This window comes from Platalea leucorodia, assembly GCF_965183815.1.
Source record: "Platalea leucorodia genome assembly, chromosome: 7".
In the NCBI taxonomy this organism is placed as follows: Eukaryota; Metazoa; Chordata; class Aves; order Pelecaniformes; family Threskiornithidae; genus Platalea; species Platalea leucorodia.
In genome coordinates, this window is record NC_138829.1 from 56,472,069 (window position 1) to 56,484,427 (window position 12,359).

Consider the following 12,359-nt stretch of genomic DNA (forward strand, 5'->3'; position numbering starts at 1 on the left):
TCCTCCATGGGAAAGCTCCTAAGTGTTGACCAGGGGCAGAAGGAGCACAACCACACCTGCACCCAGAAATCCCCTTTAGCCACAGTCATTCGATTGCTTATCGCCCTGCAGTGCCTTGCTCGCTGCTTCTGCTGCTCCTGTCACAGGTAAAGAGTGCCATGGGACAGCTTGCTTTACACCTGCTCAGAACTGAATGGCAATTGCATTGGAATGATTATTAACTACAAATAAAAATCCTCCCTTATTTATGCCACAGGCCATCACCAGGTGACCAAGGTCTCAGGTGGCCAAAGTCATTGCATCTTTTCCAACCCCCGAAAGGCATCTCCGGGTGTCCAGTGCCTCATCCCCATGCTGCCCCCAGTTTGGGAATGGGGACACCCAGACACACCACCCAGATGTGTGGTGCTGGGAACTTTGGGTGTTTTCCAGTGGAGGGAAGGGAGATCCCCAGGTCAGGGTGGGATGCTCAGGAGCACCACGGCCCCACAGGAGGTGTGGGGTGTTGTGTTGCCACGGAGAAGAAACACCCCATGAGTCACTGCCTCGCGCTGCCACCATGACAGGCAATGGGGGGAGATTTTATATTTCCCCCCAGGTTTATTACAGCCATGTCTTCTCCCGAAGGTTTTTTTATTTCTGTGCACGCACACATTGCATATGTGCAGAGACCAGCACCGTGCGCATGGCGTACCAAGGCAGGAGCCCAGGACCCCCTTGCCTACCCTCGGCTACACCGGGCACAGATAATGGCCATGCACAGGTGAGGATGAGGAGGAGGATTAGGATGAGGAGGGGGCTGCCCTGAGGGGAGGGCAGCTGCTCAGTGCCACCGACACACAGCACCCTGCTCCCCAGCCTGAAATGCAGGAGGGTGGTTTTATCTTCATTCCCCACAAATGGTTGCTGCAAGTCATCTTGAATCATAAGAGGTTCCTCATCTGACAGCAAAGAGGGGAGAAGAGGGAAAAAGGCCTTAACCTCGTGAGAAAGCTGGGAACTGATGGAGATGCAGCCATCCCTGCGGGAGCGGGACTGCATTTCTCTGGGAGATCAACAGGTTGTGGGCGACTGCAAAAAAGTCCCCTCCGCAAAGGCAGGCTGTGACCCATGATTGCGGAAGGCAGGGAGGAGGTTTGTGTCCGTGGGGGGCTGGCAGGGAGCCTGGAGCGGGATCTCGGCCCTGACCTTCAAAGGGAGGAGGCTGCTGGCTTGGTGCTGACTGATGAACCCGTCCCAGCTCTTGCATGTTGCTCCCATCCGGGTGTTTAAAAAAGCAGGTTTCACTTCTCTCTGGTTAAAGGCAGCCTTGTTCTTCCACCTGGCGCAGGGCTGGGGCGGTCTGTCGGCAGCAGTGGGGTGACTCAGCCCGCCCACACAGCAGCCTGCCATCCAGCCCCAGCTATATTTGTCGAGCAGGTGAATCAATCGTTGCACAGAAAGAACTTGGACCTTGCCTTCTTTCCCCCTTTTTTTTTTTTTTTTCCTTCCCTCCCCCCCCCCCTTCCCCTCCCTGTAGCCGCACTCCTTTGAGTGGCACCGGCCGGGCGGCAGCCCTGGCTCCCTGCCTGCCCGAGGTCGGTGCTCTGCGGGGCGGCCGTGCGTTGGCCATCCAGCTGGGCTGTGGGCAGCCGGCTGGCAGCTCGGTGGTCCTGGGGCCACCTGCCCCTGCAAGCTGAGAGCAAGCCCAGCAGCGCCAGCCAGCAGCAGAGGAGATGCCAAGGGCGTGGTGCAGCAGCAAAGACGCCGGGTTTTTTTCTTAATTTTTTTATCTCTGGCGGGAGGAAGTCATAAAGCAATTACGTTTCATTGAAACACGAGGAGGAAGGACATCCGAGCACACGGGACTGAGACAAGGCCAAAGCTCTGCCTCCAGGCTGCCAGAGAGCACAATAAAATGCAGAGGCATCGTGGGACTAAGCTGGCAGTTCGGCCCCTGCAATTATCCCTGTTTCCCAAGGGAGATTTCTACCACGTGCCTCCATTTTTTTCCTCCCTGGTCACGCATTAGGACAGACAGACAAGGTGGTGTGTACTGGAAAAGTGCACACATGGGCTGGGTGGGTTAGTCCCACCTTGGTGCTCACTGTGAGAGATCATGGGGAGGGTGTCTCTATCAGGATATGGCTGCCTACTACTTGGCATAAAATAAAATAAAATAAAATAAAATAAAATAAAATAAAATAAAATAAAATAAAATAAAATAAAATAATTACTTTTTGAGCTCCTAATTGTGGGTCTGCTTTTGCTTTCAGACACCCATCCCACGGCAGCAGCTCCTCCCCCTGCCAACAACCACCCAGTATTTTTTCCAGGAGGTGTTTCTGACTGGTGCTGTGTGTGGGGAAGGCTCGGTTTGGCTTTGGAGGGTTTTTTGGGTTTGAGGTTTTTTTAAGCTGTTCACTGTTCCTTTGATGTGCTGGCTCCAACACCAAAAAAGCCGATCGCAGCTTGCCTGGGGGTGCCGGGGCAGGATCTGAAAGTGCCAGCAGCGTGGCCGGGAGGCAGCCGGCTTTGATCTGCTCCCACCAGTCACCCCAGAGACCCCACAAAGCCCTGTCCACCCAGGGGGTTGATGGGGGAGCCCCTCCAAACCCTACTGCACACCATGCCCAGAGATCTCCCGTGGTGCCACCGACACGCTCAAAGGGGGCTGGTCCCCCCCAACCCTGCACCGCCACCCCCTTTAATTAAAAATTGAAATCGTGTAATTGCCTCTTCATTAAAGCCAATTAAAGCCCGGCTGACGAGGGAGGAGGTGGCACATTTTGCAACTCGCTGTGGAGATGAGAAAGCGCACACCGCAATTACGGTGTCTGTTTGCTTTGCCTTCACCCAACGTCTTAATCAGGGCCGGCTTTGAAATCGGACCCTGGGTGAAACGGCACTGGCGGGTTCCTCGCACCCAGCAAACCCCGCATACTGGTTGGGTTGGGTGCTGGGAGAGGCCACCATGCAGCACAGTGGGAAAGGGAAGCCAAGCTCCCTCCTCTTCCTCCTCCTCCTCCTGCCCTGTGCCTGCAGACAGGACCAAAGTGCGGAGGAGGGATGCTTGGGGGATGAGGGATGGAGGACGAGGCTCCTCCATGCCCGGCTGAGGAGCCCCCTGCGCCAGGGGCTCACTGGGCAGGTGCCTGCAGCTCTGCCTTTTGCTCTCCATCTCTCAGGGATGCTTCAAAGCCGCTGCTGGCTCTTCACCCTTCACCGGGGACAGGAGCGCCCACACGGGCTGTCCCCACCCCTGCTTGGTTTGAGGAACTGCACTGACCTTGCCCTGCGAGGTGGGGGTGTGCATTCAGAGGGTTCCTCGTTTGCTGTCCCAGCCATAACTGTAATGAGTTCACAGGGGGTTCAGTCCCAAAGGAAACAAATTTGCCGCCTCTTTGGCCTCACTGGGGGAAAGGGACTGAAACCCCCGTTTCCCAGGAGGCACAAGAAGAAGCTGGGGGCAGCGGGAGGGAGGGCTCCATCCCCTCTTCTCCTTGGCCAGGAGATCCTGACACGAGCCAAGCCATCTCTGTGACCGCAGGAGTTTCCAGCCAAAGCAGCTCTACCAAGTCTACAAGCGCAGAGCCGAAGACATGTGCGACGCTGCAGCATGGCTGCTCGAGATGCCAGCTCAGTGATTTACCCTCTTGCTGCCCGGCTTTGAAATGCCTGTGCAAGCAGCCCTTGCGAATGCTTTGTTGCACACACTGCACTTGCCTACGTTTTGACCTGAATCATGCTTATTACCCTCTTTTTTTTTTTTTTTTTTTTTTTTTTTTTTTGGTATAATAACAGTCCAGGATTCTTTGTAGGCGATCTTTCTTCAAAGATCTCCTTTTTGATCTTTTCATAGGCTAAGCAACAATTCATCCTATATAAATCTCAGATTGAAAGTACGTAATTTGTTTTTCCCTGCTTTTTTGAAGCGGTAAGAGATGAAACGGCTTAGGGGAATGTCAGCAGCAGTTATATCTTAATTGGTTTTTCTCTGCATCAAACCACCTTGAACTATTCACTTGTGTACAGGAGCTCTACGTGACCTTTCCAGCAAGTGTTTTAACTCCCCTAACAAGTTATATCCCATCGCCGACTTCAGGAGTTTGCTTTGGTGGTGGCTCCGATACTAATTTTTTACCCAACCCTCCTTCTCTCCTGCTCTTTCTGTCCAGGAAAATCAAAGAGTTTCAAATGTGCCTTAAGTCAGGAGTGTGAAAAGGAAGAAGGAAGACTAGATAATTGGGTGAAATAAAAAAAAAATTTAAAAAAAGGAAAAAAACCCCTAAACCCCTCCTAAGTGTGACCCTATCACTGTTAGCCAAGTAGATGTTAATGCTAAAACACCTAGGCACATTCCTTCTTTACCCCTAAAAGGTGGACGAGCGTGGACTCAACAACTGCCAGGGTGAATTTGCTTTGCAAAAAGAGCAGTTTAACAGCTCACAAAGAATATTTGCATGGTGCAAAGACTACTTGCACTGGTGATAGACCAATGGTCCTTCTTTTCCAGCATCATCCTATGCTCTTTGGTTTTTGCCCCAAGGAGGGGCAAATTATTATTTTATGTATTTTTTTGTCCCCTTTGGGTCACATCATTGCATAATGAGTAAATTCCTTTCCGTATGGTTTCCCTTCTCTTCAGCCCTTTTCTTAAGCTGGGATGGGTCTGGTATCGGTTATGTTTAACTTGCAGATGCTGGGGGCAAGCAGCGAGGCAGGGCCGAGTCAACAAGAAGCCACTGCATCGCTGATGACGGCTCCTTTGGGAAAGGGAAATTTGCTAGGAGGGGTGGGTTTTTTTTGCAGCATGGGACTGTTACCAGGAAGGCTCGTACGAGCCGGGAGGCTGCGCAGAGCCGCGCTGGCAATTGGAGCACATGCTCGCTGGGTTGTGTTAACCTGGTTTGGCATCCCCACAAGGTGTCCGGATTCCCACGGTAAAAACCGGAGGGTAAGGCGGCTTGTGCAAGAGGCGAGCGCGCTGCTGGGTGGAGCGTGCGTTTTTGCTTGTGTAATGGCGAGGTGAACAGAGAGGAAAGCCGGTCCGGAAACAAAAGCTGGCACTTGGCAAACAGCTCAGCCTTCATTCACATGATGCTTCATTAACAGCACACAGGCTTGGATTTTTGTTTTTTTAAATCTTTTGGTTGGTTTTTTTTGGATGCTTGTCAAACCTGAGCGACTTACGGCGTTTATTGTTTGGGCTTCCTAGCCCTGGCCCATGAGAGGCTGGAGGTATTTAGGACAGCAGTATGAGCATACGGAAAAAAAATAGCTCTGCCTGTTATTAGCGTGATGATGACTATAAACTGTATGGGAAAGGCAGGATGAAGGTTTGTCCATGCACAGGTCACAGCTATGGCGACAGAGCTGTGTGCTCGCTGAATATAGTGAAAAACATGGACAACAAAGGTAAAAATTGTGAGGCCTTCAGCTTCAGGGGTCCTGAACAGCTACTATATTGACACAAAATCAATGCCTCCCAGACTTTATTTGGGAAATAATACAGACATTTATCCATGGGAAGAGGCGGAGGATAAAGAAGCATGAATGCAGCACTTTTTATTTATTTTTTTTTTTACACATTGCCATTTACAATGGGCTATCGAGAGGTGATTTGCAGGAGCATGAAGTAAACTTCTTCATGTTTTTCCAAAAGCCACATGTTGGCAGACGTGAAGAGCCATGGGACCAGGTGAAGTTTAGCGATGCCAAGGCTTTGGGGCACATCATGCGTGCTCCAGCAGTGGGAGAAGCTTGCATAATCAACTACTTGCGCTTATAGGCTCAACTAGAAAGGATGTTTCTTCCGTTTTCTGGCTGAGCTATAATCACTTTCAAAAGGGCTCAAGCTAGGATGCTTCAGAAGAAGGTGCAAATTTCAAATGCAGGTTCATAAGGTTATGTGCTGCCTCAGTGCAACATCAGGCAGCTGGGGCATGTCTCACATCTTAAACGCGCCTCCCGAATCACTGAGCTCGCAAGGAGCGAGCGATTTCCTCATGTCGTAACTAGTCTGACCTCTTCTTACGCGCTCCTCTCCAGCGTGGGCCTCCTCCGGACTGCACTGTGCTGAGCTGGCTTCCTCGGTGAGACCTCATTTGCTTGAGGAACTGCCGTCAAGGCAGCATTTAACTGAGGATGAATTTATTACGAGTCTCCTTTATTTTAAAACAGGAAAAGCCTGTTTAATAAGGAGAGTGGAAACGCGCAGAGACCATTTTAATTTTTCCAGCTACCACAAATCCTAACCAGATAGCAAACCCCAGATAACTGAACTTACTGAAATTGGACTGAAGGCCTGCAGCTCTCGGTTATCCCAAATACCAAGCTCCCATGAAGGTACCCTAACGCTGTGCAAGAGGCTCCTGAGAAGCCGCAGCCCGTCCCCGATTTTCAGCTGCAAGCAAAATATTTGCCATTTGTTTCTGTATCAGATCGGGCAGCGGGGTAGTACCTCCAAGGCTTTCTTCCTAGACAACCGAGGCGCTGAGAAGCTATTAATCATGCGGCAGCCCGAGTAGGCGACACGCCAAATTAATCTCGCTTGGAGCACTTCCAGCTGCTTCAACTTTCAGACCCAGAAATGGAGCTTTTTTTTTTCCCCCCTCAAATGAGAAGCTACCGACATGAAGACTGCATCAAAAGAGCGTGTTCCCACAGACTAAACTTCACAGTTTCTTTTATCAGGTTGCTGTGATGGTAATCAGGCATGTATGCACGTAGACTCAGCCTTTTGGGATCACCTCACCATTTTTAAAACTTCCCACTTTAATTTTGCATAGGGCCCCCAATTTATTTGTCTTAAGACAGTGTTCAGAAAACACCAATACTGATTTTTTGAAAATTTTATTTTCCAACAGCTAATCACGCTTATCCCCTTTTCGCACACCCACACTCCCTGTATTTACCATCCAGCCTGGATTTATCCAGCTGAGACATTCTGCCAACCAACCCATCAGTTCTTGGTACTCTTTTCTGCTGAAGGAATGAGCTGAACTGTCCAAGTACCTGTTCGTTACTTTTCCTGTAGACAAGTCTATAAATAACCACCTGAAAACAGAGACGTCTATGAAATGCTCATCTTTGCCATTATCAGCTACATCTGTCATGGCAAGAGCACAGCTTGGTTTTGGCAAGATCTGTTTTCTATTAGGCTGTGCCGACTGGAGTTAACTCAGCTTTAACAAACCCCAGCCCAGCTTTCCCATCGCTTTGCCGAGGACGAACATCTCGCTAGGCAGCTTCGCTACCCACCCATCTCATTTGCGCTCCCTGCATGCTGGCACATTTGCTCTCTGTGTTCTGGAATTTCCCGTTTTCTCAAAATTAAAGTTAGCCTTTCAGGATTCATGCACATAAATTACTTGGTGTGCTAACTTGCAGATGTTTATCTCCAGGTAGCAGCACTCCTATTTAACCATGTAGTAGAAAGTACTTTTTTAGGACGGGGGAACTATAATTCAATTTCTTCTGATATTAAAAAAAAAAAAAAAAAGGCTGGTCACATACCTCTATTGATGTGCCTACATCACTGGCATCGTTATTAGCCATTCATTATTCCTTCCCTTGTCAGACATGCCTTTACACTCTTCGCTGTGCCTGCTGTAGTACACTATAGTCTAATCACTAGTTACAAAACCTTTTTTCTTTTTTTAAAATAAAAGTCCAGAACCTATTCCTGCCTTCTTCCCTGACTCCTGCCTTAACACTGTAACATGTCACCTGAGCATTAGTGCTACACATTTTCTGACTGCAAGGTATTGATGTGGGGCTATCTTAACACATCATAAACCAGTTAATGATCCCCAGCACCCCATTTAGTCCATGACCAAATTGCACAGATGACGTGGAATCTTTAATAATGACATTGCCCCCCAAAAAACCCAAATCCTACAAAACATTCCAGACTGTTTGCTTGCAAATTGAGCAAGTTCGTTCTGATTTACATCAAAGAACTCTCTAATGCATTATTTACATGGGCTCCTTTTCTTTGGCTTTTGACAACAAGGAAAGCAGCAGGAGAGCTGTACGAGGCCAGACAGCCAGCATGCCCCTTGTTAAACACTTCACCGTTCGCTACCGAAACTCAAAGGGATATTCATTTAACCTGGGAAGCATTATGGACCAGACAGGCACCAATGATCGTGTTTCACAACTTTAATAGAATATTCTATCTATTCTGTACAAATTGAAAACACCGTATTAAGTTACAAATGTGTAAGGTAAGGCTGGAGCACTCTACATGCCTGGTCACAGTGTTGATACAGCTGCTATTCAACTGCTGCCAGAGGTTGGCAATGGATGCTGAAACTAGAAACGTGTACCTGAAGTGCCACACAACAACAAAAGGTAGTTTTGAAGACTTCAGAGCTTTAAATAAAACAAATTGTGGAATGGAATAATTTCAGTGTTGCAAGTAAGACACCAAAACTTCAGATTTATTGAATTTTGATAAATTTCTGTGTTCATAGTGAAAGGTCCTTCCATGCTGGACACTAAGCAGTAAGACTACTGGAAATTTTCTGGTTCTTTGGCTGCAACCCACTTCCACCAACAGCAACAGTTTGGCCTTTGCATTTTGATCTTCATCCAGAAGAGTTGTCATTTTGATGCAAGTTCGTTTCTTCTGTCTAGACTACTACATTGAGACCAATTCAAATTATTTGTTTTACAAGTACCCATATTGTATGCAAAAGAGGAAGAAGATTTTTCAAGTATATTAAAAACTATTAAAAAGCACTAATTCTGTCAAAGTACTTACAAACATGAATAAATAAATAGTAAGATGAACAACTAAGTCTCAAATATGACACCCCCTTCAATTGGTTTTACTGAGATAATAAATATGACATTTAAAGCTGCCCAAGCACTAGTTCAATTTGTAGGTTGCAAGAAACATTAAAAAAGAGGGGAGGGAACTAGCAAAAAAGTCATATTGCTCTATCTGTTTCAGCTACCGTACATGTAATCCATTTACTTTAGCTTCTCAGCACATTGCTATTCCACAATTTTCAATGTTTAACAAGAAAATGGATAATCCTCACTTGGTAGTCTGGACTATTCCCCTATGCATAGGGCAAAAGGCTCCAAAGGCCTGTTGACATACTTAGCTACAGTGTACCAACGGCTGTAGAGTGTGCTTTATTTAAACCTCCTATTTCCCAAATGCATTGAAGTTGCCACTGTACATGTTAAGCAATAAAGAAAAGTTAGTGAAAATCATGCATTTTAAAACAAATTAATTTTAAGCATTGTTAATAAGATTGTGCTGCAGCGATGGAGTATCCTGAACTGCAGGCCAGGTATCCAAATATTTGTTACAAGTTGTTCAAATATCACTTCAAAGTGGTATTTCCTTATTACTGTTGTTTGCATTCAGCAGGTTGGCTGGAATCTTTCTGTATAAAGAGAAAAAGAAAAAAAACGCCGTTAAAAATCAAAGTGGCATACAAGAATACTTCAACAAATAAAAAAATTGGCTATACAGTTTTGAATTAGCTAGAGGTATCATTAGCACATACAAAAAAACTACACGTAAACTCAAGCTAGATGATAAAGGTCTGAACAGCAGTCACCGTATTTATTGGGTTTCCCCCCTGCCAACTGCTTAGTACCCCACAATTTTTAATCTATATTTGTATTCTTTACACTCCATCCAGTAGGCCAAGGTTCAAACAAACAAGAAAGCAAAACACCTTCTACTCCCCCCGCCAACCAGAGGCTCAATTTAACTTTCAGTTCCTATTAAACAGTTCAACAATAAACTGCCACCTCCTCACTAACTCTTGAGAAGGGAGGAAGGCAGGCTGCTTATTCTGCAGCACGTTTGAGTGTTTCCTTAGAGGCCTTGCCCTTTCTGCTAAGGTGATAAAAATGTAATTAACGTGTTGATTTCTTCTAGGTTCTGCATCACCAGCAGGTAACTGTTCAACAGTTTAACATTGGGCAAGAAGTCCACATGTTAATCTGAATATGTAAAAGTAGAAACACCTTCATTAGGTAGTAAAACAACTTCCCCTTTGGCAAAAAGAAGTGTATTTGGGAAGGAGAACAAGTACTCAAACAGCTAAGAACTTCAGGTTTTACACTGCACTTCCTGCTTTTTTGTTGTAAAATCAGATTCTTAGAAAGCAGAATTTATTCAGTGTATTTCCTGTTTGATTCTCCCTTCACTGTTCTCAATATAGTTTAATATAAACAAATAGCGGTCTTGGAAACCTGATGAATTCTAGTAAAGAAAAATACGGGTATAAAACATGACACCTTGAATGTCACTGACCGTAAAATAAAATGTTTCTTAGTAACTATCCTATGGAAGAGCTTTGTGTGTTGTAAAAGAAGCAAACATGCAAGAGTTCATTATACATGAAGTGACAAAGAGCAAAGACAACTTAAGCATTTTGCCTGTAGTGAGGGAGAACAGGTGCAACTAAGATTTCTTATCAGGAGTTTTGCCCTTGATAATCTGCACTAAACCCAGACTATTTTTCTCTTCTTCACCTAAACTGCTTTAAGGTTACAGCGGCCACTATCATTCCCACTGGAAGTCTGGATTAAAGCCCAATGCTCTCTTCTGCACAGATATGCCAAAGACCTTTCCTTGTGGTTTTCCTCCCCCAGCACATCTGGCTAACTTCAACTTTGTACTGTCTGTACAGTACAACTGTACTGCCTGGGGTTCCATATCAAACCGATGTGAATTCATTTCCACTGATCTGGGACTAAATCCCTTGAGAAGAGGGATATGTTTACACATAACACAAAATTAGCCTTCTCTCTGTTAATAAAAAACCTGACTGCCACCGGTAAATATGTTGCGTGCTATTCCTTTTCATTTAGAGGCAAGCAAAAAACAGCAACATTTTTATTAAAAAGCTTTCCAAAAGTATCGTTTTCTTATAATTGCTCCATTTTTGAACATGGCTACAGAGCAGTGCACAGCATCACACCCCCTTTCCCATGCATTCTGGATAACAGCCATAATCAACTAACAAACCAGTTATTTAGAAAGTACTTAAAAATCTTTCCATCTCCCTCCTTCCTTCCTAATCACCTGTTATATTTATATCAGACACACTTAGGTTGACCACTTCGGTTGACCAGCCGAATTTTAATGATCAACCAAAACCCTTATTATATTTTCTAATAAACATAATTATCTTTTCCTTTTACTTGTCTTTATTTCTATATGCAATAATATGATCTAAATGTTTATAAATCTCTATCCTGTAAAAACTGAGTCACAGAGATTACAAAGTTCCTTAAGGACCTTTTACTGTTGATTACTGCTCTCAGACAAAAAAAGAAAAACATAACACAGTTTAAGGGGTTCTCGGATATGAGTCAGTTGTTGGAGAATTTTCGGAGAAATACTGCTACTTTATGCTATTTTTAGCTTACAGCTGGGGTGTATCTATCTTGACCATATATATAAAAACATTGAAGCAGGGCATAAGTAATAAGGCAGTATCTCAGATCCAGATTCCAACACGGTCAGTTTTCTTCCACCATTTCAATAGCACAGCACTGCTCTTGCTGATCAAGCCAGCACGTGAGCTCCCTATTGCCTTCAGTTACCCATCAGCCTCACATAAAGCATCTCTAATCCTGAGATGACTACAGCACAGGTAGATGACTACAGTTTTCTTCAAGTTACAGCTGCCTCATCAGGCACATGCATGCTGAAGCTTATCTTTGGCCTCTAATGGCTCCTGTAAGATCAGGGACCAGACCCCAAGCTGCGACTGATCGAGATACTACATCCATGCTCCCTCAGGCAAGGCTATTAAGCTTGAGCCTGCTCTTCCCCCAGTGCCCAGACTGTTGGTGACATCTGGTCAGCCAACCACTACCAATCCGTTTATTGGCCTTAGACAGGCCCTGCGCTATTTTTCTCCCCATTCTAGCAAGATTTCCATTCATGTTGTATTTCCCTAAAATTAACTTTCCAAGATATCTTAGAAATGGTGCTGAAGTGCATTGACCAGGCAATAAAGACCAAACAGAGAGACTTTACCTGGCAGAGGAGGAATTGCATCTTATTTTAGAATAAATTGAGCAAACATATGTACTGCAGTCCACTACCAGTGCTACACGAGACAAGTAAGAATTCTTGTTGTAAAGAGATTCTCCACAGTAGTCATGAACAAGGACTTAAGTTCATATGAAAAGTAGCACGATTTTTTCTTTTTATGTCTTTAAAGTATTTCATAATATTTACTTATTCTGTGCAAGGAGTTTAAACTACTCTGGGCCTTTGATTCCAGTTTAAGACGCTGTTCCAATGGAGACATACAAGCTAAATAAGTGGGAGTCCCACCTATTTTTTCCTCTTTTGCTAACAAGCATCAATATAAAGCTGCTTTACCACT

The 12,359-nt window shown here is 45.5% G+C and overlaps 1 protein-coding gene across 4 annotated transcripts in view; it reads right to left on the reverse strand.

Annotated features, from left to right (window-relative positions):
- Positions 1 to 8,156: 8,156 nt before the first annotated feature.
- NAP1L4 (nucleosome assembly protein 1 like 4) overlaps positions 8,157 to 12,359 on the reverse strand; it is a 29,506-nt gene continuing 25,303 nt past the window's right edge. For all 4 annotated transcript variants that reach the window (XR_014228926.1, XM_082318759.1, XM_082318761.1 and 1 more), the window contains one exon: positions 8,157 to 9,386. Coding sequence is in view for 2 of the 4 variants with exons in the window: in XM_082318759.1 (XP_082174885.1) it covers positions 9,348 to 9,386 (39 nt within the window). In the remaining 2 variants the exon portion in view is untranslated. The remainder of the gene's footprint in view (positions 9,387 to 12,359) is intronic.